Source organism: Paroedura picta, chromosome 2, assembly GCF_049243985.1.
Source record: "Paroedura picta isolate Pp20150507F chromosome 2, Ppicta_v3.0, whole genome shotgun sequence".
Classification (NCBI taxonomy): domain Eukaryota; kingdom Metazoa; phylum Chordata; class Lepidosauria; order Squamata; family Gekkonidae; genus Paroedura; species Paroedura picta.
This window is the reverse complement of record NC_135370.1, coordinates 54,894,054-54,920,527: the sequence shown is the minus strand read 5'-3', so window position 1 is coordinate 54,920,527 and position 26,474 is coordinate 54,894,054. Positions and strand designations below refer to the sequence as shown.

The window sequence follows — 26,474 nt, the reverse complement described above, 5'->3', positions numbered from 1 at the left end:
AAAGCACCTTAGTTTTCCACTGGAGTGACACATCATGTTGCTCTTGCTATTTATATTCAATGCCATTTGCTCACCATCTGATTCAGCTCTGTTATTGCAATCCTCAAACCGTTTATGTCTTCAAGTTGGTTGATTATTTCATTTAGAGATAGTTTGCCTTTTGCTTTGATTTAGGATATAGCATTTTCATAACTTTTTGACAAACTACTTAATACAACCAAATTCAGCTCTGGAAACTCTTTGCCAGCAACAAAGTTTCTTATTTAAACCAATCACTTTGTTTAAGTGATCACACAAATGTTCTCCTTCTGGAATTCTAATGCTAAATAGCCTTTTTTGTAAATAGAGCTGGCTTTTCAGAGATGAATAAACCATTATAATTCATACCAGACTGTTTTTGCTGTCTGCATTTGCATGACATTCAAAACATCTCTGTCATTCAAACCTTTTATCAGAGCTCCTTGTGCCATATTGAAGTCTGTGTCCCAGGCCTTTTGTTGTTCTTGTTGGTCCTTTCCCAATCTGGGGTCTCTAAACAGTCTCATCTCTAGCAGGTGGCTCTTCATTCTCTCTCTCCAAATCAGAAAGTTGCCTTCTGTGAGACTAAGCAGTAGGTAGTTATACTGAGGGCCATTCCGCACAAGGATCCATGTTGCTAAATGTTTGCAGTATGCAGAAATGCTATATTTAATAGTGGAATTTCGTCATTCCGTACACCTTGAATTCTAGCAGAATATTGAAATCCCAGTAGCGGTCTATTAATTCCCCACAGGTTTCCAGTCTTGCCGGAATCGCAACAAAGGAGGAGATCTTTTTCCGCGCTTCTTCCCGCCCCTGGCCATCAATCAAACAGAACAGCCAATGAACTGTTGTGTCCGTGCTCCCGGAAAGCCCCTTTCCCTTTAAAAACTGTTTTTTAAAAAACCGAAAACACCAGTAGCAACGAATATTTGTTCATTCAATGTCTCAGAGAGACTTTTTCGCTGGTGTAGGAGCTGATGCATAATCATTTACACACTCTTCAAGTAAAAAAAAAAAGATTCCCCCCCCGATGGGTGCAATTTCTGGCCGAAATTCCGGGCAGTGTCGAACAGGGGGCTGTATTGTGCTCAGAAACTTTAAAGACAAATGCTGGTTTGTTTACAACGTCATGTGAAACGTTAAATTAATAGCGTTTAAAAAAGGTAAAATTTCGGCTACATTTAAGCTGTGCGGAATGGTCCTGAGTGTTGCAGGAAACCATCATTTTATATTTCTTCTTCTTTGTCTTTCAAAACTATATATTATTTCACAGGATGAATGCTCATGAGGAGCTCAGAATCCTGTTGGCAGAGTTTGAATATGAAGACAGAGTGTGAAGCACATGGCTGCTTAGATAATAAAATAGCTTTTATTCAGAAGAAAAACAATTATATAGAGATAAAGATAGAAATCTAGCTGTCTAGCAGTTGTCTGCAGTGATTCTTCTGATCAATAACTGTTCTGGTGGCAAGCAGGAGGTGCTCAAAAAGTAGGAAGTCTCCCATTCAGCCAGTCAGGACACTGGAGGAGATAATTTGAAAATCATCAGAAATCATAGAACCATAGAGTTGGAAGGGACCTTCAGGATCATCTAGTCCAACCCAATGGAAGAGAGACATTGGATCAAGTTCTCCACTTGCAGTGGTCACTTAATAAACAATGGGAAAGGTCTTGTTTCTCTTATTTTTCCTAAGAAAAATGAATCATGCTTTTATTTGATAGAATAAAAGAATGTACTTACTCAAATGATTAAATTTCCAAAAATAAGGGCTTAATACAAACATAATGGGTTTGATAACAGTACAAATGCCAAAATAAGCTGATAGTTTAATTATTAATACTGCCTTTATAAAGCACAGACTTCAGAAATGAAAACAGGGATTATTCCTATGATTGGCCAGATTTAAAATTATGCTATATTTAGAAAAAGCTAGATTTGTGAAAAAAGCAATGAGATAGTATTGCTCTCTATTTTACTGGATTAACTATAATAATCATAATTCTTCTTAAAATAGAAGGCTTTTCTGAACAATATAATGAGAGTAACAAAAGAACTAAATGCTAACCAACAAGGAATTTGACTTTGGTTGAACAGACTTTATGTAGAAAAGTTACAGCTCTGTACCATTTATATAGCAACTTAGAATGAAATTGAAAAGAAAGAGAATGCTGGTTGAGAAGGCAGAGGCCTTGAAGGACATTATTCTTTGATGGAGTTCAGATTACCATTGCTGACTCAGGTAAAATATCTGGAGCTATACTGGATCCCACCTTATTTTTGGAGAAGTTAATGAAGATGCAAAAAAACTCAAAACAAAACAAAACAAAACACTTTCTTCCAATTCAAGCTAGCCTGTAAGACAGTGCTTTACCTAGATATGGCTGATCAGGAGCTATTATGCATATACCGGTTTTCGCTACAGTCAGTTTGCTGACACTTTTAAATCATCCTTTTAACAATGTTTTTAAAATGTTTCAATTTATGTATGTGCTCTGATAGTGCATTGTTGTTTTTCAGAAATTATGCATTTGAAACAGTTATGATGTTAATTCTTTAAGTAGGAGGGGGAACTTCCTCTGTTGTGACAGATGCTCATTGGAAGGTCATAGTCAGCTGACTGCCACTCTGGCACATGCTACTGGCAGGGCCTCATAGGAACTGTAATTCATGGACAAGAAGACTTCAACAAGAAATTTTCATGGGGGCTTACATGCTTTTGAAAGCCAAAATTACCATATTTCCTCCTCTGAGGTATACTATCTCTTGTAGAGAGTTGGCAGGATGGACCACAGCAGACCCAGATTCCCATGCAAACTGAAAGACCCGACCACATCTTTCCCCCAAAGTTTTTTTTAATCACTGGTGAGCCAGTTCAAAATGGGAGCCACCACCCATAGCCTGAAGCAGCTCTGCTTCCTCATTCTCCTGCAAGTGGGAGCCAGCATTTCAGACAGTCGCTGAGCCCTCACAAGGTGGCACGGGGAAGAGCTCTCCACCTGATAAACTGTCAAACAACAGCCCCCCCCCCCGGTCACTACTCATAAGCAGACTGCCACTACACAACATTACATGCTTGATACAGTCCTAGAGAGAAGCTACCGTTTTGTACTCCATGTGATTCTATGCAGCCAGAGGCAACAGGTGCCTTGAGCTCCCATTGGTAGACAAGGTCCTGTGAGCAGAAAAGGGACTGTCACAGGGCACAGGGGAAGAGACCAAAAACAAGCTAATGTTTATGCATGAGAAAGTACTGTCATAAAAGTTGTTGTAAAGCTAGTTTTAAATACTATTCAGTTGCCACTATGAGGAGGGAGTGCCATGCAGAATCAAAAATACTATGGTGGGTTTTCTACAGCAAAAACAGAGCCATGTGCAGAAATAATTTAAAAGGTGTCTTTTGGGCAGACTTTTTGCATGCATAATATATACCGTCCACCTAGATCCATGCCACAATAACATGAAGACCAGACAACTATAATACAATGTACATTGGTCTCAGTTCAGAAATTCTAACTAGCACAAAATGTCAGGAATAGCTATTATCATGCACTAGACAGAGGATGCATATTACTCCCATAATGCAGACAGTTAATTGGCTGCCTATTTGTTACTAGGTACAACTTAAGGTATTGGCTATTAAATACAAAATCCTTCATGAGTTTGATCCCTCTTGTCTGCAGCACTGCTGCTTCCCATATGTTCTGTCACAACAGCTTTGCTCATGTGAGCAGGGGCTGTGGGTGCGAATTTACAAATGGGTTAAATCAGCAACTCTCTGTCCATGTGCATTCTCCATTGTGGTTTCTACCTTAAGGAATGGTCTGGCTGAGGTCAGGAAGGCCACTATTCTCTTGGCTTTCTGCAAACTATACAAAACTAAGCTATTCAGGAGAGCTTTTCTGTGCAGGCAATACGGGTGCACTATACAAAACAATTAACAAAACTACTTTGGTAAATTATTAACGACTATGCTCTAAAGCACTGTATATATGCGGATGTAAATAGGATCTTACTATGTAATTATTAAAATATTTAATGAGTCATACTAATGCTTCAGTTTTGCTCTCATTTTGAGTTGATTCCAGATTTCTACAATCACTGGTTATGGAATGTTTCGTTTTGTTGATTATATTGACTCACTATGTGTTATCTATAAAACATAAGAGGGGACATGTTGGATCAGGCCAATGGCCAACACATAGCGGCCCAAATCCAAATGCCATCAGGGGGATCACCAGTGGGGCCATAACTCCAGAGGCACTCTGCCTTGAGTTCCTATGAGAAAAATGGACTATAAATAACATTAATAAAATGTATGTATGTAGAATTTAAAGAGCCTCTTGTGGCACACAGTAGTAAGGCAGCAGACATGCAGTATGAAGCTTTGCCCATGAGGCTGGGGGTTCAATCCCAGCAGCTGGCTCAGCAGTTGACTCAGCAGTTGACTCAGCCTTCCATCCTTCCGAGGTCGGTAAAATGAGTACCCAGCTTGCTGGGGGGAAAATGGTAATGACTGGGGAATGCACTAGCAAACCACCCCATATTGAGTCTGCTATGAAAACGCTAGAGGGCGTCACCCCAAGAATCAGACATGACTCGGTGCTTTACCTTTATGTAGAATTTAACTAATGCAGAAAAGTGTTCATTATGATTTTGAAATGCATTACCAAATTCAACACATTGTAGCCCCTTCAACTCAATAGAGCTGGTTTCATGTAAACAAACCCATTGTTAGGATATCCACTCATGCAAAAAGGAACTCTTCCACCAGGCATTTGGTTGAGACCAGACATAACTAACAGCGACTGAAGAGCCCCTGTCCCCCCCCCCGCCCCTTCCTCAGAACTCCACCAGTATACTCTGGACCTGTTTGCACTGTTGCATTGTTTATATTGTTTATACTGTTATATTGTTATATGGTTACAACTATTAGTTATTATTATTGTATGGTTATTCACATGTTATAGACTGTTTCATGTACTGTTCTTATGTTCTTATGTAAATCTGAGCCTCCAGGGAGGGCAGCAAATAAATAAACAAACAAACAAACAAACAAACAAATAAATGTGGCATGTTCTAAACTGCCTGTTTTTCTTTTATACTACATGGCCAAAGGATAGAAGATAAGTGGCCATAGAAAAGTGCAAATGTCATGCATTTGCATGTTCTTAGCTATTAACAATTGTTATAATGCCCCAGTAGAAAAAGAAATTCTACAGAGGAGGCTGCAATTGTTTTACACATATAAATACACAGATAACCTCAGCATCATATCTCTTAGGATAGTGGAAGAGAGTTTCCTGAAAAGACTGGTGTCATTTGGAAAAGTTTAAAACAGCCCTTTTATAGCAGAAGGACATGCTTATGGGAAACTATGTAAAAATAAAACAAATCTCACCTCTGTCACAATTTTGCTCATCACTATTGTCCACACAATCTTGGATTCCATCACAAAGCCATCTGATAGGGATACAGTGTGCCTTATTTTTGCATCTAAATTCATCTTCTTTGCATTCTGTTACACAATCCATCTATTTAAACATATTGATATACAGCAGCACTTGTCAACAAAAGAATTATAGACAGATCAATCAGAACACTAAACTGATACATTTCATTCAATAGCTTTCCTTTCTGAAGACAGAGGAAGGGTGATACTTGCTTTTAACTGATAATAAAATTACACTACTGAATACAAGTAACTGCATACAGGTCTGTGCTGTATTACAAAAATGGAAAATATAATATTTGATCCTATGGATTGGAAATAGACTTTTCTGCTTTCCCCTTTGGATACCCCCTACAGCAGTGGTCTGCAACCTTTATTAGGCTGCGGACCGGTGGGGGGGGAGGGCGATCTGGCTGCCGCGCATGTGAAAGTGCCGTGCATGTGCGTTTGCGGCCACGCTATGGTGCAAACGTGCATGCACGGACTTGCCGCGCATGTGCGTTTGTGCTGGCGCCCTCGCTTCCTGCTCCCCCCCCTCCCGCAAAAAGAAGCTTCCCAGGCCGTAAGCTTGCAGCCTGGGAAGTTTCTCACTGCGGGGGGGAGGCGGGGAGAGGGAGCTGCGGCCCGGTGCACCAGGCCGCAGCCCAGTGGTTGGGGACCATCGCCCTACAGCACAACAGCTACAGTCCCGAGAGGGATTTTGACAAATGTTGACTCTAGTACCAGCAGAAACTGACCTATCGGAAGATAGTGGAGAGGCAGTTTCAAATTGCTTGCTTTCCGGATTGTATCTTCCCTGCTGTGGGTTGACAACGATTTGAGGAACCACAACTGTTGTTGTGGTTTGGAGAAGGCAGAAAGATTACTTCAGTGATTGTAAGATACAACCCATTCTATTACTATTTCCCCCACTTAACCCAGTGACTCCTTACATGAAGAAGCCAAAAAACACAGAGCTCCCAATCTGCATATGGAATAATTATTTATTATTCATCATTCAAATGAATGGAGAAATCTGTTGATGACTACATGATGCACCTAATATGTATTGGGTCATGGATGTAAAACTGGACACAGTCAAACAAACATAAGGGGAACTCACTTTAAACAGTGCTTGTTTGCTTGGAACTGCAAAAAAGTGTAGCAAGGGTGGGGATAAACTTTTGTTTTCCCTCTTGCTTGTTTTTCAACAGCTAAATTGGCAGTGGGTTTTCATCCCTTTCCTGTAGCTCCATGTGGCCTTTCTAGAGTAAGAACTTAATTGTTTTGTTTAGTATTTTCTTACTGTTTATTTAATTGCTGTATGTCAGTGTGTGGATTTTTAAAGTTGATTTTAATTTCTTTTTAATTGTCTGCTGCTTTGTGAAAATGTGGAATTAAAACATTTTAAATAATACTTCAGGTCAAGAGCAATGAATCGCTTACCTCATCAGACCCATCAGAACAATCATATTCTCCATTACACTTTAAAGATGCTGAGATACATCCTCCATTGGAACATACATATTCACTTGAAGAGCAGGTTGGTGATGCTATTTCAAACATACATTTGACATTAGACAAATACAATGAGCAATTTCATCCCCATTATTAAGATTCATCATTAAGATTAAGTGGCATTTACTTAAAATGCAGATCTATTGAATCAGACCTAACTATCTGGTACATTTTTGTTATATCCTTCCTCTAAGACAGTGGTCCCCAACCTTTCTGAGGTTGGGGACCGGCAGGGCATCGGGCCGCACCCGCGGGCCGCGCCCGCGCATCGGGCCGCGCCCGCATGGGTGCGGCCAGCCCTGATTCCCTCTCCCCGCCCTCCCGCAGTAAGAAGCTTCCTGGGCCACAAGCTTGCGGCCTGGGAAGTTTTTTACTGCGGGGGGGGGCGGGGAGAGGGAGCCACGGCCCGGCGCCATGGCCTTCGCGGCCCGGCACCGGGCCACGGCCCGCAGGTTGGGGACCACTGCTCTAAGAAGCTCAGTGTGGCATACATAGTTCTCTGAAGTCAAATTGAAGTGATGAGAGATGGAGTTCTAGACTTATTGGGGAAATTAAAAACCAACAAATCTCCAGATACTGATGGCATACATATTAAAGTATTCAAATGTGAGATAGTTGATCTATTACCCCATATATGTAACCTGTCACTAAATTCAGCTGCTGTACCAGAAGCCTGGAGAATGGCAAATGTGATATCAATTTTTAAAAAGGGGTCTAGATTCCCAGGCAAATTAGTGGAAACTGTAATCAAAGAAAGAAATATTAGGCACATAGCAGGACAAAGCCTGCTGAGGGAAAAATCAGCATGGCTTCTGCAAAGAGAGCTCCTATCTCAACAGCCTTCTGGAGTTCTTTGAGAAAGTGAACAAGCACTTAGAAAATGGTGACCTGGTAGACATTATATACTTTCAAAAGGGTTTTGACAAGGCATGTCACCAAAGACTCCTGAATAAACAAAACAGTCATGGGATAAGATGACAAGTTCTCTTACGGATTAAAAATTGGTTAAATAATAGGAAGCAAAGATTGGGTATAAGTGGACAGTTCTCACAATGGACGTAAATTAGTAGTGGGGTCCAACGAGGATTGGTATTGGGGCCATACTATTAAATTTATTTATAAATTATCTGGAACTGGTGGTGAGAAATGTAGTGTCCAAGAATGCAGATAACCCAAAATTACTCAGGATGGTAAAAACCAAGGTTGACTATGAAGAACTCCAACTGGGTGAGTGGGCAAAAATGTGGCAAAGGAAGGTTAGTGTTGGTGAATGTCAGGTCATGCATATTGGGTCAAAAATACCAATTTCATGTATATGCTGAACGTACTGAATCTGGAAGGAAAAAAAATATTGGGGTTGAAGTGGATCATGGACGTACCAACCTAGTATACTGCTGCAGTGAAAAGTCAAACTCTATGTTAGAGGCTATTAGGAAAGGGATTGAGAATAAAATAGCCAATATTGTAATGCCACTGTATCGATCTAGGGTGTGGCCTCCACTGGAATACTATATACAGTTCTGGGCACAGTATCTCAAAAGGACATCTCAGAGCTGGAAAAAGTACAAAAGAAGGACACCAAGATGAACAGGGGATTGCAGCACTCTCCCTCTGAGGAAAGGCTGAAGAGATTGGGACTTTTATGTTTAGAAAAGAAATTACTAAGTGGTACATGACAGATTTATGCTTGCTGGTCTTTAACCATATTAAATAAACTGAATTGATAAGAGATTTATTAAATTATGCATCAGATGGAAAGAATTTAAAGAGATATTCTTCTTCTACCTCCCCCCCCAAAAAAACAAATATACAAGTTAAGGACATCCAATTAACCAGAAGGGCAGTAGGTTTAGGATGGGCAAAAGGAAATATTTATTTACACAGAGAATTGTTAAAATGTCCAATACGCTGCTAGAGGATATAATGACGGCCACAAGAATACAGCTTTAAAGGGGGATTAGATAGATTCAAGGAGGATATCAATGGCTACTAGCCATGGTGAGTGAGGGGAACCTCCAAATTCAGAGGCAGTAAACCTCTGAATCTCAGTTCTAGGAGGCTACTTTAGGGGAAGGTCTCAGCCCTGCTGTTGATCCTTTACAGGAACTGGCTGGCCACTGTGTGAGACAGGATGCTAGACTAGATGGACCACAGGTCTGATCCAGCAGAGCTCTTTATATGTTCAAAAGGGAAGCAAGATAGTGCTGGTGAGACATTCTCATCACCTCTCTCTGTAAGACAGATTTATTACTCTGTTTGCCTTTATTTGACTTTATTCGGCTTGGCTTATTTATTACTACAACTTCAAATGTTCATATAACCATTTTTGTTCTTTTTGACAAAACCTAGGAAGCTGCAGTCATATAATTACTCCTCCATAAGAGATAAGCAGCAAGGGCAAATTAATCTGTAAATATTCCTATAAGAACTACTTATATGAACTGTTCAAAGGCACTCATTCCCAAGTCCCATCCTACTGTAAAGCCAGTGATGGTCTGTTCAGGACATGCCCTCTATCACACTCAATGGCTCAGGGTGCTCACCAGTCATCCCTATCAGTTATATGCAACCCACCCTATCCCTGCCAAGCCAGTTATGGCCTAGAATCAGGTGAGTAGCCATTTTGGTACAACAAAGTTTGAATCTAGTGGCATCTTTAAGATAAAGTTTAATTATGGGTACAAGCTTTTATACCGACCCAAACCTTGTTCTAGTTATGGCCTGAACAGTCAAAGACCCAGCCTTATTAAACAGATTTTAGCCCAACCACACCTGGATATTACAAAGCAGGTGAAAAAACATTATTCCCCACTACGTCAGGGAAGACCCCCCCCCCACTTCAACAAAAAGATTCCTGCTTCATCCCAAACAGTGACCAGTTACTCCTGCAATGTTCTAGGAAAGCTGGATGTTGCTAGGAGGCTACCAAAGCTGCAGCATGAAGGCAATGTCTTCCTCTCCTTTCTGCTTCTCACTGGATGGCTACCATTGTATCATGCTACATGTTAAAAAGGACTGGGGCAAATCAACCCCTGGCTCAACAGCCCTGAATGCCTCTTTTGTTTGTAGCGTAATTAAATATATTACCATAGTAGAAACTTAACCTGAAAATTTTGTACACCAAATATGCAGAAACCAGTTTACTCCAGATGTTGTAGCTATATAGATTTGTAGATGGTGTCCTAATTAAACAAGGTTCCAAGAACAGAGCTTTTATTCCCAAATTATATTTTAATGGTTACCACCACTAACAGGTACACATTTTACACAGTCCAACAGATTAAGTGCAATGGAATAGAATTTGAACCTTTGGAGTCACATGCAGTCTTGGTTTTGGACCTGGGTACACATGCAACATGCTACAAAAATATGGTTTTAGTTTCTGACCCATTTCCTTACAGCCAAAGGGGGGAGGGGTTGTTGCCACTTGTAAAGAAGTACCTGGTTCACAATTTTTCTCATCCTCTCCAAGTATGCAATCATCGTGTCCATCACATTTCCACTTTGCTGCTATGCATTGACCATTGGAGCACTGGAACTGGTCTTTTAAGCAACCAGAATCACAATATCTCTGTCAAATATAATTAAGCCACTCATTTAATGAACGTACAATATAATATTAAACCTTAATGGTGCAAAATATTTAAGGTCTATCTCTGGAGAACGGTACTTATAAATTCTCTGAATTTAGCAATCCTGATTTAAAAAAAAGAATAGTCAATATAAGTGGGTAGAGAGTGAGATTATACACCAGTTAGTCTTATAACAATGGTGATTCAGAATAACAAGAATGCATTAATAAAACAATCTGAATTTGTTTAATCACATATAAACTGTATCTTCACCAAGAAGCTAGGAAAAACAATACCCACATTGTGATTTTATTTCTGCTAAAAGTGATTGCTTTGGGGTGAGCTTGAAAAACGTAAGAATGGCCTTAAAATTTACCATTCCCTGTACTGCATTCCTCCCCTTTTGTTTTCCAGCATCCGTATCAGGCTTGTAGGATGCTGATTACACTCAATTCTTTTTTTTTGCTGTTGCCCTGTTGAAGTTTGAGTGGTAGTTTCAAACACTTCATTGAATAATGATAACAATGCATGACAGTTCATGTCTGCTCAACTGAGAATATTAAAAAAAACCAGGAACATCATGGAGTACATACTAGGTATGTTATAAAAAGGGACTAAAAGTACATTTTCTGGTTTTTCTAGACATATTACCAAACATGGGCATTTACTGTAACAGCGTTAATAACATTTAAACAAGAGTAGTATTTTCCAAATTAGCATTTCAGGGGACTATTTCAAAGGTCATTACCACTGAAGAATTACACGATTTTTAATTTACATAGAGAAGAAACTGTTAAACATTTTCAATTCTTTCTCACAATCATCAACTGAAAGGAAGAATGCAACCATGAAATCAGAAGGAGATTAAGACCTGGAATGGCAACTATGGCAAACGCACCCTGGGGGGACCTGATTCTTGGAAATATTACTGAAACTTGCCTACCCAATGCCGCCTTGGTTACAGCTCACCTGTGTACTTTGTTTTCAGGTCTCTCCATGCATTGGGTTGAGACACTTTGCTCTGTTCCCAGAAAAAATTTGGGGTTTCCCCTGGACCCCTTAGGGCTTGGAACAGATTGGGGGGGGGGTGCAGCCTATTAAGAGAGCCTTAGGGGTATCCTGACACCCTGTTTTGTAATTGCGAACCCTTGTCACCCAGGTGTCCAAAGGAGACAAAGGTTAGAAGAAGAAGAAGAAGAAGAAGAAGAAGAAGAAGAAGAAGAAGAAGAGTTGGTTCTTATATGCCACTTCTCTCTCAACGAAGCCTCGTTGCATGGGAGAGGGAGAAAGAGACTGAGTATGGTCTGGCAGCCCCTCATAAAAGGTGTCTGGCCCACTCCCTCTTGCACGACCACCACAGTGGCCCTGATACCTTCTAGAGGCCCCCAAAGGATGCTGGAGCTGGAAGTCATAGACTGCATCCCAGCCAGGACCTTCCTGGAACGTAATTCTCCCACTCCAGTAACAGCAGCCTTGGGTAAGGCTCAGTCACACTTGGCAAATAAATTATCAAAAGTTTTGGAAAAAATATATGAATGCATAGTGACAGCTGCTAGAATTATCTATATAGCAGAATGAAAATCATATATCTAGTCCAAGTTTAGAAGAATGGGAAAATAAACTTGCTGACTATATAAGTAATGCAAGAAGAAAGTGGACGATCCCAATAACACAAGAGAAAAAAAAAGAATTAGTCCAATGGTTTAATCAAATAATATTCAAAATATAAGAGACTCTGTTATCTCTTGATTATAATTTCTACCTGGATTCAGCCAAAACATTTTCTAGATGATTTTAGTGATATAGTAATGGCAAAAGTAAGATCACATCAATTTCAAAATTCAAAGTGTGATGGGAATATTTATTATGTAAGCAGGAGGAAAACCTAGAGGGAGAAACAGTTTAAAAATTGTATAAAAATAAATAGTAACACATTTAATTGTATTATATGGCATAAATAGCATCAACGTCATCACTACTACTACTACTACTACTACTACTACTACTACTACTACTACTACTACTACTACTACTATTATTATTATTATATACCATCCCCCTTGCGCCCCAGGGCAGTTTACATTGGAACTATCATGAAAACAGTTCAATATAACAAACATCTTATTTTGATTATATAAAATGGAATGAGTCAAAAACATTTCTTAACATTAGGAATTTGAGTCAAATGATAGAAGAGTTTATAAATTGACAATTCAATAGTTGAACATTTGCAGCAGTTTTACTGAACTATGGTTCTGTTCTTTCTGTGGGTGCAGTTGATGTTTGGGGGGACCTCTGGGCTCTGGTTGGTGGATTTGTTCACTTGTCTTGACCAAAAGCGTGGTGGGAAAGCTCCATTTTGCAGGACCTGTGGGATTATTTTAGTTCCCGCAGGACTTTGATGTTATCTAGGAGCTCATTCCATTAGGTGAGTGCCAGGACAGAGAAAGCCCTGTTTCTGCTTGAGGTCAAGAGAGTTTCCTTAGGGCCAGGGATCACCAAGTTATTGATATTAACAGAGCACAGTGCACAGGTGGAGAGGTGGTTCCTCAGGTACTCAGGGCCCAGAATGCATATGCCCTTGAAGGTGATTACCAGAACCTTAAGCCTGGTCTGATAGTCAACTGGTAGCCAATGCAGCTGTTCGAGTGCGGGCTACATGTGGGCACTTCAAGGTGTTCCCATAAGATCCCTGGCTGCAGCATTCTGCATCAGTTGAAGTTTCTGGATCAGCGTTAAGGGTATGGCAAGGTAAAGTGCCAGCAGTTTGGCTTTATGCAGGTGGAAAAATGCTAGCTGAGCTAATTTTGTGATCAGTTCCTCCATGGAGAGGGAGGTGTCAAAGATCACACCCAGGATCCTGGCTGAGTGTGCAACTGATAGTTGCACCCTAATCAGATAGGGCAGTTGTGCTTCCTCGCCTGGAACTTTCCTACCAAACCACCATCTCTCCGTGACCCCAAATAAAGGAGATCAGCCACTGAAGGGCTGTCCCTCATATCCCAGTGTTGGCGAGGCAGTGAGCTAACAGCTTGTGGTCTAGTGTGTCAAATGCTGCCAAAAGGTCAAACAGTATTAGCAGCACTGACCCACCTCAATCCAGCTGGCAGCGAAGGTTGTCTATCAGGGTGATGAGTGCTGTTTTAATTACAATAAGTTTTGAATATAAAGGTATCAGAAAAATAAATTTTGAACAAAAAATATTCTTATTTTTAATGTGAGATCAATAATAGATTATTTTAATTGAATATATTAGATGGGGCAAATATGCATAAAAGATGTAGTAATGAAGTAAATAAAAGTAGCTGTAAAACATATTTGAAATTTAAAATGCTTGAAATGAGACATATTGTATTTTGTGGATAATGTTTGGAGATTCTAATGATGACATTGGGGAGAAAACTTTCTATATTTGATAGTTTATAATTATTTATGATATCTACAGATACACGATTTGATATGTATCTCCTGCTCCTCTTATGTGTCCTTTTTATATAGACGTTTTGGGTTTTTTTAATAAAACACCAATTATTTACAGTCATTCAGGAAACATCATGAGCCATTAGCATGATAGGACAGTTGCTTAAGAAGTCACTTAATCACCAGAACTACAGCAACATGTTTCAATACTGAGATCAATTTTTGCTTTACAGTTGGGCTTTTGTTCAAAACCAGGGAGGGTTACTGAAGACAGCCCCTTGAAATACCCTTATTTGTATAAGGACATTTAACATCCAGTGGATATGCAAGGAACCTCCACTTGAATACAGAAGGAGGTTTACCACCCTGGTGATTAAAAAATGATATAAAAAGGTATTTTATATATATTTGTATTTTTTCTAAAACAATTGTGTGTAATTAATATTGACCTCTGAGGAAGACCTGTATCGGTTGAAATGCGTTAGGTTTTTGGATGTTAGGACATATCTTACGTGTGTCTATGTATAACCTGTGTCACTCCCTGCTGTTTTTATTATTTTTTACACTTTTATATATTTGAGCTTCATAAATTAAATTCAAATGAAATATGTTTTTATTTTATAACGTAGCAGTTTTCTCAACCTTTTAAGGTTATCAACTCATTCCCACTCCACCATGAAACATAGTTTATTGAGTTAAGTCTGGCCTTTAGTAATGTTTACCTCATCTGAACCATCGGCACAATCATAGTCTCCATCACACCAGAATCTTGCAGACATACAGTCTCCATTTGAACAGTGAAAGTCTTTCAAAGTGCAAGTTTGTGGTTCTGAAATAAGAAAGAGTGTCTTTAATACATATGTAAAATCTGAAGCACTAATACAGAGGCATTTCCCATCTACATATCCATACTTGCTATCCATTTTACTTCTGTAAAAGCAAATATATTTTTAGGCAGATTATTCTAATTCTGCAAAGCTTATCAAAAGCTTTTTGTGTTACTAGAATTTAGGTCAAAGTATTGTTTAAAATAGTTTTCAACTCTATCAAAATTTTGAGCAAACACCTTGCATATTTTGCTTTTGAAACTGCCTACTGAAAATGAACACACTTTATTCACATTGTACATCTTATTCAAATACATAAAATACTTAAGAATGTTTACTGGAAGTATGAGTCTAGAATATACAAGCAATACTGAGCATGTTTATTATTGTAATTCAAATACTTCATGGAGTTCAAATATTCAACTAACAACTTTTGTCCTATTTAGAAAAAGTAAATATTTGCAAACCTGCTATTTACATTTTCCCTACAATCCTTGCAAATAATACTGCCTGCTGTTAGAAGCATTTTTCCAAGTACCACTATGGTAAAAAATCTGTTTTGAACAACAATATAAACATAGCAACAGATATTAGGCAAGCAGCTCAAAATTAAAGGAGGAAAGGGGGGCAGGTTGTGCCCTACACTGATCCTTGCCCACAGATAGAGCAGAAATGGGAGTGGGGCGACTTACCCCGGCTCCTGGTTGCCGCCGCGGAGGGCGGGCAGCGGCGGGAAGACGCGCTGTGGCTTGGATCCGCTCCACGTGCTTCCCCGGGCGCCGCTCAGCGAGCCTCTTGATGAGGCTAGCCTGAGCGCGTTGTGTTCTGGTGGGCGGGGGAGGAGGAGGGCGTGTCCACGCCTTCTTAAGGGGCAGAGCAGGCACGCTCTGCCTCTTTCCTCCCTGGCGGCGCAGCGGGAAGCTTCCCTCCCTCCCTCCCTAGTTTTGATGTTTAATCTTTGATAGGTGTTTTATTGTATTGTCACAGCTGGCGGTTGGCATGGGAGGATTCCTTTTCGGGGAGACAGGTCTGTGAACCGGCTCTCTCCTGTCATTGGGGTCTCCATAAGAGATGGCGCGTATGTGAGCGGGCGTGCCACCCGGCTGGGATGGCATGTTCACATTGCCGGATGGTTTGGGGACTCAGACAGAGGCTTACGCCCGGTGGACCCCACTAAAACCATCTTCCCACAGTGTTCCCAGCTGGCAAGGGGTATCTCTGCTTCAGGCTGATGCCACGGCAGGGACTCCAGGGCGCCATCTGGGATCGTTAACAAAGCACGGTCTGCTGACCGTGTTTTGAGGTTTCCTCCTCATGCCAGGCCAACGCTCCTGCTGGAGTTGTGTTAATAAAAGCTGTGGCCTTTTATTCATTCCAAAAGAAAATGGTGTCGCATCTTCTTTGCTGCCTATACTGCCATCCTGCCAGGCAATAGAATCAGTCTTTGGCTCTTGCATTTACTCTTTTGATCTTTATTACAATATTGCTATAATATTGGTGCAGAAAGAAAATGAGGGGGAGAAAGTACTATTCTGGTATCATTTCTGGACACGTTACTGCCTGCTTTGTAATTAAACATGTTCCAAACTTATTCACCCACTAATGTGATGCCACATCATACCAATGCACAGCAGATTAGAGAACTTCTAAATAAAAACATTCAGGTCTGTCTGCAGATGACAAAATTCTGTGTGCTTGTGATTCTATGACCTGATCAGTGGGTGGGGAAAAGAGTGATGATAAAACTCAGGGGAGCAAGAAGGAAGCTTTCTTTGGTGCTGAGTCCATCAGAGCAAAAATAACTATTAACTGAGGCCTGAAGAAGCCATGGACCTTTTGTTTACCTGGACAGCTAAAGGAAACTTCAAAGTAATGGAAACTCTGTAGAGATTTGCAACTTCCTCAGGAGCCTGTACTATATTTTAACATCTGATAGGGCATATATAAGAGCCTCTTGTGGCGCAGAGTGGTAAGGCAGCAGACATGCAGTGAAAGCTCTGCCCATGAGGCTGGGAGTTCAATCCCAGCAGCCAGCTCAAGGTTGACTCAGCCTTCCATCCTTCCGAGGTTGGTAAAATGAGTACCCAGCTTGCTGCTGGGGGTTAAACAGTAATGACTGGGGAAGGCACTGGCAAACCACCCTGTTTTGAGTCTGCCATGAAAACGCTAGAGAGCGTCACCCCAAGGGTCAGACATGACTCGGTGCTTGCACAGGGGATACCTTTACCTTTATGTAGAATTTAACTAATGCAGAAAAGTGTTCATTATGATTTTGAAATGCATTACCAAGGATCAGACATGGCTCGGTGTTTGCACAGGGGATACCTTTACGTTTAGGGCATATATAGAAAGAAGGACAGATGAACTGTGTTTTGCCCATTTCTTTTAATTCCCTTGCTCAATCGGGGTGCTGTACTAAAAGTATGCTTTTGAACATTTTATTTTTATAAATACTTTATAACTTTTGTCACTGGTAGTGGTTCTCTGTACCACATAGACAACTATCTCGGACAAACTATTTTAAAAGGAGTGCTGGGGGAAGGCTGGCATTTGGCAAGCAGCTATTCCTCATGAGTTGGAACTCATTAAACTGTCCATGTGGTGACCAGGCACTGGGCAGTGGGAGACACAGAGGCAAGGTCTCACAACTTGGGAGGGTCCTGACCCTCCCAGTGGGCAATTCTATACAAAGGTTATGTGGTGACAACAGATTACCTGAGAGAGGGAGAAAAGCCTCTCCAAATATTGAGAAAACATTGGGTGGGAAAGGTCCTGCAGGTCACAGCAGGCTGTTTTTGCTATATGCAGCAATACTTTTTTGTGTCTGTGTATCTTCAAGATGGCCAGAAATCTTGGTGTGTTTTTTTTTAATTGAACACTAGTTAAAATAGGTATATTTCTGGAAACTGTATGTGTCACTAGGATGGGCCTTGAAACATTTTTGTAATTCTTAAACAAGATTCTATTTTGTATTCAATTCCATTTGAAATAGTATGCATCTTTTATGAATTTAGGTTTCCCTAGATGGTTCACATTTAAACAAAATCAAAAGCACAAAGTTAGAATGTAAAAATGTGATATGAGAACATTAGAAATCACTTACTGCAATTTTCTTCATCAGAATTGTCACCACAATCATTTTGGCTATCACATCGCCAGTGATCTGGAATGCAGTTGTTGTTTTTGCACTGATATTCATGAGGTCCACAAGTCTTTTTCTCTGTAATGAAACACAAATACTACATGCATTGCGGCACCTTAAAGCGGTTAAAACTGTCAAAAATGCATGGTGTGAATTGGTCTACGTGAGGGAAATTTAGAGGGAAAACTGGTTAGGGAATGGCAGAATTACTCTCCAAGGATTCTTAGCAAATTTAGACCAATTCCAATTTGCTAAACATTCTTAAGTAGAGAGATAAATTATGAAGAATTAATACAATCCAGTCTTGTATGAACCTGGTATGACCTGAAACGGTATAGGGATAAACACAGACTGTCTTCCAGCTCAAGAATGGAAATCTCGTGTATCTTGAAGAATCAATTACATGGTTTCATTTAAAGAAAACAGAATTCCATGCAAGCAAGGCAAAACTTCATCAAAAGCTCAATAAAGACATTTTAACATATGGTTATATGAACCTAATCAATTAGCTGTTATGGAGAGCCAATTTGGTGTAGTGGTTAAGTGTTGTGGCCTCTGGAGAGCTCAGTTTAACTACTTGTTCTCCTCAAGTAGCCAACTGGGTGACCTTTGACTAGTCAGGGTCCTGAAAGTTCTATTCTCACAGAGCAGTCCTGTCAGAGCTATCTCAGCCCCACCTACCTCACAGGGCATCTGTTGCCAGCAGAGGAAGGGAAGGTAATTGTAAGACTCCATTGGGTAGTGAAAAGTGGGGTATAAAAACCAGTTCTTCAATTATTAGCTATTATAATAAGTCAAGGCCAAGAGTAAATGACATTGAGAACTTTGATACTAATATGTTCAGTCAAGAAATATTTTTAATAAAAATATTTTTTACTCACCACAGTTTGCCTCATCAGAACCATCTGCACAATCTGGATCCTCATCACAGACCCACAATTTAGAAATACAGTGTTTTGTGGTTTTACACTGGAAATGGTCAGGAGAACAGCTGTTTTCTGCTTTAAATAAAATTAATGTTTTAAGTACAGAAACTGTTCCCCAACATTCAGAAGTTCAAGATAAAATAATTAAAACTATTTTTAACTACTTTCCCCCCTAAATGTTGCAGAACTGATATTTTGCTTACTACATTATCAAAATGCTTTTCAAAAGAATGCATCAAAAAGTTAATGAACTGTGGTGCCTTTACCTGGATTGCCCAGGCAAGTTTGAGCCTGTCTGATCTTGGAAGCTAAGCAGGGCTGAACCTAGCTATTATTTGGATGGGAGACTTCAATGAATTTGGGTTGTATTTCATTCAAGGATTAGTAGGGGTCTCGATGCAGAGGCAAGAAATGTCAAATCACCTCTAAACATCAATTGTCTGGCTTCCAGACAATCCTCAAATCTCCTAGCTACACTATACACAATATACAATAAATCAATAAATAAAATAGTAAACTGTGATGTTTTGCCAATGACAAATAATACAATTCAAGATTTGATCCATATAAGCAAAATACTAATATTAGGTTTAAAGCTTATTAAAGTGCAGTGACTTTGTCCATAAAAGTCCAAAAATTCCTAAAACCAGGGCACAGGGCTGAGTGAAATGTTGCTTCAAGATATATAATGTCTCTATATTTAATTTATATTTAGTCTCCTGGTTTTAACAGAGTTTGAAAGCCAATGTGTTCAGATGACATGATGGGGATTTGCCACCCATATTGCTTTTGCGGGTTCCAGGATGGTCATATGAGTGGGAGTAGGCTCTGACATAGATAGTTGGATGACACCCATTCTGGGCACTGGTCACATCAGGTGGGCTAGAAAGGGAGATTTGGGGGGCTGACTGGCTGAGCCCTACACAATTTAGGTTGACACCACCTGGAACTGGCAACCACCCTCTAAGTTTCTTTCCAACCCTCCATGTGCTTCTGCCCTCCACAAGGGTGGAATGGAGAGGAAGGAGTCAGGAGATTTGGTGGTGTAAGGATCTTTGGACAAGGCAGCATTCTTTTGCTTTCTAGGGGTGGGGTGCTGCACCAGAGATTATATTCTGAAAAAAAAACAGGGGGGAAACAGAAGAAAACATTTCTGTGCAGAGTTGCTCACACTATGACTGAATTAAACCAAGCTACACCCAACACTGAATATCAAGAATAAACAATGAGTGCAGAAACATTTGTTAATCTGACACTGAAAACCTGAGAAAGAAGGAATCAGGCAAGATTGCATGCCAAAATTAATCTCATTTGGGTGTAAACAAATGCTGCAAATGTGAATATAGTTCCTATGAAAAATAATGGATATGAAAAAACATTGAGTAAATCCAGTTAGTCGCTTCGGTTTTAATAAACAATTAAACAAAACTAAATCAAGATTCCTAGAAATCCTTTTGGTAGTTACCCTATTCCCAGGTTTTAAAAACTGTTACAGATTCATAAGATCACTTGTCCTCTTAATCCATTACTGCTAAATTTGTTTAGGAGTTACTTACGACAATCTCTTTCATCTTCACCATCACCACAGTCATCCTGCCCATTACACCTGAGATTTATCGGTATGCACTTCTGATTCTTTGTGCACTTGAATTGACCAGACAGGCAAACATGTGTATCTGGCAAGAAAAAACAGTTTTAAAAAATGAGTCTTGTTTAAATCTATTCCAATATAGTTTCCAACCTAGTTATGGAACTGAAATGGCCAGGGTTGCCCTGGTGGATGACATGATCAAGGAGATGGACATGGAAAGTGTGACCCTGCTAATTCTCCTGAAACTCTCAACAGGTTTCGATACCAGTGATCATATCCTTCTGGATCTGCCTTCAGGATTGGAACTGAGAAACAATGTTTTGTGTCAGTTCTGGTCTTAACTTGAGGGTTGGTTTCAAAGTGTGATGCTGCTGCGTGGCTCCTTGGTCTTTGTTCTCTGTGGTTCCCCAAGGTTCCATCTTGTCCTACATGCTTTTCAACTGCTAGATAAGGTCATCTGAATATTTAGGCTGCTGCCACCAATATACAGATGACAGAGTTCTACCTTGCTCTTCCATCATATCCCGGGGAAGATCTGGAAACTGTGAAGTTTCCTGGAGGAAGTTTTGGATTGGATAAGGATTAACAAATTGAAACTTAATTCTGATAAATTGGAGGTGCTACTGGTGGGCAGAAAGTCTGACCCAGGAAATGGGTTATCCCCTGTTCTGGTTGGGGTTGTAATCCCCTTAGTTGCCTTTTCACTCAATAAATAGGTGGTAGCAGTAGCTACAGGTGCTTTTCACTGGAAGGTGAAGACTTTTTGATGTCGAACAATCTTCTGGTGCACCCTGAAATGGAAATGTCTATGGACATAATATCTGTAGTCCCACCCCAGGAAGCATGCCAGAAGAGGCATGGATACCACTGGCAGAGGAGGCCAAGGCAAACTGCTACACCAACTCTGAAGATGGCCGGTGGAAGAGGTGGTGGCAGAGCAGTGAGGTCCAGCGCTGAGCCACACTTGGTGCAATGTGGCCACTGACGCCTGTAATCCAATGCTGGTCCCACCTTCAGGAACGCAGGACTGGCCTCGAAGGAAGCCAGTAGTCACAGAGCAGTGAGGCCCAGTGCAGAGCCCTGCTTGGTGCTCTGCCACTGCCTATCTTTCGAGGATGGTCCTGCCCTCAGGAGAGTGGGGACAGCCTTGGAAGACGAGCGGCAGTAGTGGTGCAGCCAGCAGGGCTCGGCGTCAGCCCTAACCAGCCGCCACCTCAGCCATTATACAATCTAAAATGTGTTTCATTTTTCAGATTTGAATTTCATAATCTTTCTAATTTGCTGCTGTCTTTTCCTCTTACTTTTGTCGTTTCCAAGAACACACTATTGTCTGATCTTATTAACAAAATGCCCAAATGGCAATACAACAGAGTGAAATTTTCTCACTGACTCTATTCAGAGAAATCAAATATGCTGGTATCGTGGAAGAAGGATATCCATGAATAGCATTTCAGGAGTGTTTGGGATTCTTTTTATAAAAGGGAACCAAAAGCTGTACCTTCAAACCTGAGATCCCTAATATGGTGTCCATAGTACTAGTAGCATCCACCAATGTTGGTTTCCACTTCCTGAAAGCAATATTATCTTTTCTTCACTTAATAAGACCATAGGAAACATCACCATTGTGGTAGTAGGGAATGCCCATTCAGAAGCAGTCTACATTATAGTAGGATGCTTGGCTTGGCACAACCCAGTGTTTTGTGACTGGACTCAAACTCTAAATGTTCTTAAAATTCTAAAACTCCTACAGATTCAAAATGTTGTGGATTCTTGCCTCAGATGCTACTAAAGTGATCATACTTTCAAAAGTTGAATTTAATGTTTTGGAACCAGGTGAACATAGTCTATTGGCCTCCTTGGCTTGCCATATGTGCAGGGGTTGGAGCTCAGCCCTTCATTAGGCTGATTACATTGCACACCTCAGTTTTTTAGTTTTGGTGTTTTGTCTTGCTGGCGGCAGCAGCTGTTTGAAGGATATTGTACCCTTTGGCACTGCAATAGAGACATCATTTTTATCACCTTGGTGACCTTTTTCAGAGATGCAGAAATTGTGTTTTTCTCATGGACTAAAGAAAGTACAGAGTTGTGCTGAAGCTATTGCCTAGACTGTGTAAAAATTGCTTTCAGAACACTTTCAGGTCCGTTGGTAACACAGGAGGCATGGTAACCCGGAGACATATGGAAAATTTAATCCTGTATGTCCTAGGAAGTGGGGAAATTATGCAGCTAACAGCATCACAGAGCCAGAAAGGAAACATGCTGTGTTACTTAGTGTCTGTGGAACAGAACATTTCAATTTAGCCCAGGCTCTCCTAGCACCAGCTAAGCATGCTGATATGTCTTATGGGGACATTTTGACTGTTTGAGAACATTTTCCACCAAAGCCTTCTGAGATAGCATAATATAATGCTTTTTACAAGAGCAACCAGGGTCCAACCGAAAGTGTTTCTACCTGTATTGCTGAATTACAACAGCTGGCACAGCACTGCAGTTTTTAAAATCTAGAGGTGATGATATGTGATTACTTGGTCTGTGGTCTGTACGATGACACCTTACAGAGGTGTTTGTTAAGAACAGCTTACATTTCAAAATGCACAAGAGGAAGCATAGACCTCTGAAGCAGCATCAGGAAGCACAAGTGAAGTGCAGCTGGCAAGGAGTTCACCTTGCTCTCAAGTCCATTTGGCTAGAAATTCTGATTTGTTGGATATTCATACAGTACAGCACAAAAGCTCTCCAATTAAAATGAATGTTATGAGAAGTCAGAGGTCCATTCCAGTGCCATCTGTGAGGTGCAAAGGTTGTGGAGGACATCATGAAGGTAGTTTTGCAAATTTAGAGATGCACAATTTTGTAAGCATTTAGGACATACTGAGAGAGCATATAAGACTAAAGATAAACAAGCCATTTCTAGGAACACAGCAGAAAGGAAACCCCAACACCATCCCACTACACACTCTGTATAAGTGTCATGTGATGAAGCCAATAATACTGTTAACCATGTTCAGCCACGTGTACAAAGGAAATTTACAATAACTGTCACTATCCAGGGTACTTCATGTTATGGAAGTGGACTCTGAATCAAGGTTCCCTATTATTTCATCAGAGAACTATGGCCAGATTTTACACATGAAGGTCCACAGATTACCCGATGTACTGATTATCATAAAAATAAAGGGAAGGTATGAGACATCAGTGAAGTGGAAGTGCAGTATTATACATTTAGTGAATGGCTGCTGGCCATTTAAATTGAACATCCTGAATGCTCCACCAATCAGCTGTTCAGTTTAAATGGACACCAGACATTTGAATGCTCCATTTCATTCCCACCCTTGGAGACATTTTGGGATTTTGCCCCCTAATTGACGGACACTGCAGATATTGTCCTCACTTATGCTTCAGTGGGCAATTTTTTAAAAAATCCTTCTGATTACACATTCTTACATAGGCTGGTTAAGGGTATTGCCCATGTTCAAGATTGGAGCCAGCTTTCCTTTCCATTGGTTGAGGTAGGTCTTCATCATCCTTGGAAGTTCTGTTGTTAGAGTCCTTACCTCAACCATCCCTTCATGTGACTGATATTGTCATCTATGGACCCAGTTCTTGTTTGGGTTCGCAACTGAGTGTTCAGGGATGGTCAGTAGGCAAGCTTAAAGAGAAATTTGTGATGAGAAAACATGGGCTATCAGTGCACAAAGGCTGCCTCCTTTGGAGAAATAGAGTTGCTATTCCTACAGCTTTGAGGCATCATGTGTTGGAGACATTGTATATAGGGCACCCTGACATTGTAAGATGAAGGCTTTTGCATGCAGTTTAATGTGGTAGCACAAGATGGATAGTGAGGCAGAAGAGTGGGTCAAAAAGTGTGATGAGTGTCAGGCCAAATCCAGATGCATCTGAGAGAGTCAACACAAACTCCATGGTCATAGCTTCATATTGATTTCACCAGTCCAGTTCAGGGTCAGAGTTTCTGATAGTGGCTGATATATTTTCCAAATGGTTGGAAGTTATTCCTGCTTCATTGATTATGTCCCATGATGTTATTAAAGTATGGCATCAACTCTTTGCAACTGATGAACGGCCAGGTGCTGTTATCTCTGATAATGGGGCTCGGTTCACATCAGAAGAATTTTACACATTCCTTGCAAATGGCTTAATCTGTCATGTTACTTTACATCCTTTTCATACAGCAACTAATGGACAGGCTGAGAGAATGGTAAGGAAAACAAAGGATGCATTAAAATTAATTGTTGTGGGTGACTAGGATCATCACCTGTAAGTTACCTTTTGATGCAACATACCACACCTTGCACTATCACAGGCAGGAGATCTGCTGAACTGTTAATGAACAGATGGCTGAGAACTCTTCCAGATCATGTGCATCCTGATCTGAGGATTGACCATATGATGGTGGTGGAGTTCAAAGATCTGTCTGCACATTTGTCCCAAATGATGGTCCCAAATGATGGTCTGTTTGTGTGTGTATAATATTTATAAAATTAGTTCCCATTCAGCATGGATTCCCACTAATGTGACATAAGCTATGGGAGCATTATCCTATTGGACAGAGACACCAGATACTTTCCTGATGTGATAACATGTGGATCAAATGAAGGGATGTGTTTCTGGGTAATCTGTTCTCTCTGAAAGTGTTCGTGGTGCATGTACCAGTAGTGCCCCAGAAGTGGGGATAGTTGAGTTGAATTTTGCTTAGGGACTTGTGCAAGGATATGCTATTATGGAGCCTGAACTTCAAAATGAATGAAAAGTGATAGAAACAGCAGAGGTTGTATCAGTGAAGAACCATCAGTGAAGAACAGCATGATAGAGTTTGACCAAGATACTTGCAAGACTATATCAAATAGGACAGAAGGGTGTAGTATATTGGCCTCTTTGGCTTGCCATATGTGCAGGTGTTGGAGCTCAGCCTTTAATTAGGCTGATTACACTCCACACCGCGGCTTTTTAATTTCAGAATTTCATCTTGCCAGCAGCTTCATATATTTGAAGAATGTTGGAACTTTGATAAAGGTGTTGTTTTGATCTCCTTGACAGCCTCCTTTCAGAGAACATAGCATTGAACAGCCAAACTTACTCAGAAATCTGAACAATAAGAACAACTGTATAAATATAATAATAGATATCATATAACAACATGCTGAATCCTGAACACTGCTCCACTCTGGGCTGTCTGAAAGGTTAAGACACTTAGCCAGTCTCCGTCTGGCAGTTCAATGCTTTCCTAAGACCACCAACATTCCAGAGGGGTTCTTTGCTTTTCTCTGGTTATCTATGTTGCAGCCACCTGGTCAATTAGATTTGTTCCCTATTAAGAGGGACATCCCTCCAAGCACTCTGGCTGCATTACCATTTGCTCGCTCTACCTACTTCCATGTGTCCTGCTTTCACTCTATCATTCACAGGGGCAGCTTACTGCATTTAAGCACTCCCAGAGATCTGGTGATCTACTGTCCAACTGCCTCTCTTCACCTGCACCCTTTTAATAACATATTTGTGTGGGGCTTATGGGGAACAATCTTGCAGCTTTCAAAATAAGAAATGTATTACAAAGAACGTGACCACACATGTATTCTACACATTCCATTTCTAGAGATGAGCCATTTAAAGCTGTGAACTTCTTGTAGACTCAGCAGGATTAACCTCTGAGTATACATGCTAATGAGATTGTAGTGTTATTCACTTTCAGTAAAGCTGTTTTTGCTATAGCAACTTCTATCACAATATTGGCTGTTTAACAGTTGAAGTAATGAACCTGAAACAAGTTAATAAACTCCAACAATTCTGGTGAACCTGCAAGAAAGAGCTGTTCTGTCAGGTTTATGGTTGAGGCCCAGTATTGAACATTGAGTAAATGCTGGCCTCCATGTCCAAGAACCCTCTGACTTGTCTTATATATCCAACCACCCTCAGTAAGTTATTTTAACTAGATGGTTTTAAAAATAATTTATTTAAATTATGTATATTGCTTTTTAAATTATTTAATTATATTATTTGTATCCCTACTATT

The 26,474-nt window shown here is 40.4% G+C and overlaps 1 protein-coding gene across 6 annotated transcripts in view; it reads right to left on the bottom strand.

Moving 5' to 3' along the window:
- The window catches only part of LRP1B (LDL receptor related protein 1B), a 1,129,178-nt gene that overhangs the window by 75,783 nt on the left and 1,026,921 nt on the right, over positions 1-26,474 (bottom strand). For 5 of the 6 annotated variants that reach the window (XR_013228123.1, XM_077320173.1, XM_077320175.1 and 2 more), the window contains exons 65-71: positions 20,412-20,531; positions 18,811-18,930; positions 17,891-18,007; positions 14,683-14,789; positions 10,410-10,539; positions 6,897-7,003; positions 5,421-5,553 (exon numbers count right to left, since the gene is read on the bottom strand). Coding sequence is in view for 5 of the 6 variants with exons in the window: in XM_077320173.1 (XP_077176288.1) it covers positions 5,421-5,553; positions 6,897-7,003; positions 10,410-10,539; positions 14,683-14,789; positions 17,891-18,007; positions 18,811-18,930; positions 20,412-20,531 (834 nt within the window). In the remaining variant the exon portion in view is untranslated. The remainder of the gene's footprint in view (positions 1-5,420; positions 5,554-6,896; positions 7,004-10,409; positions 10,540-14,682; positions 14,790-17,890; positions 18,008-18,810; positions 18,931-20,411; positions 20,532-26,474) is intronic. The other variant, XM_077320172.1, reaches the window with a different exon arrangement.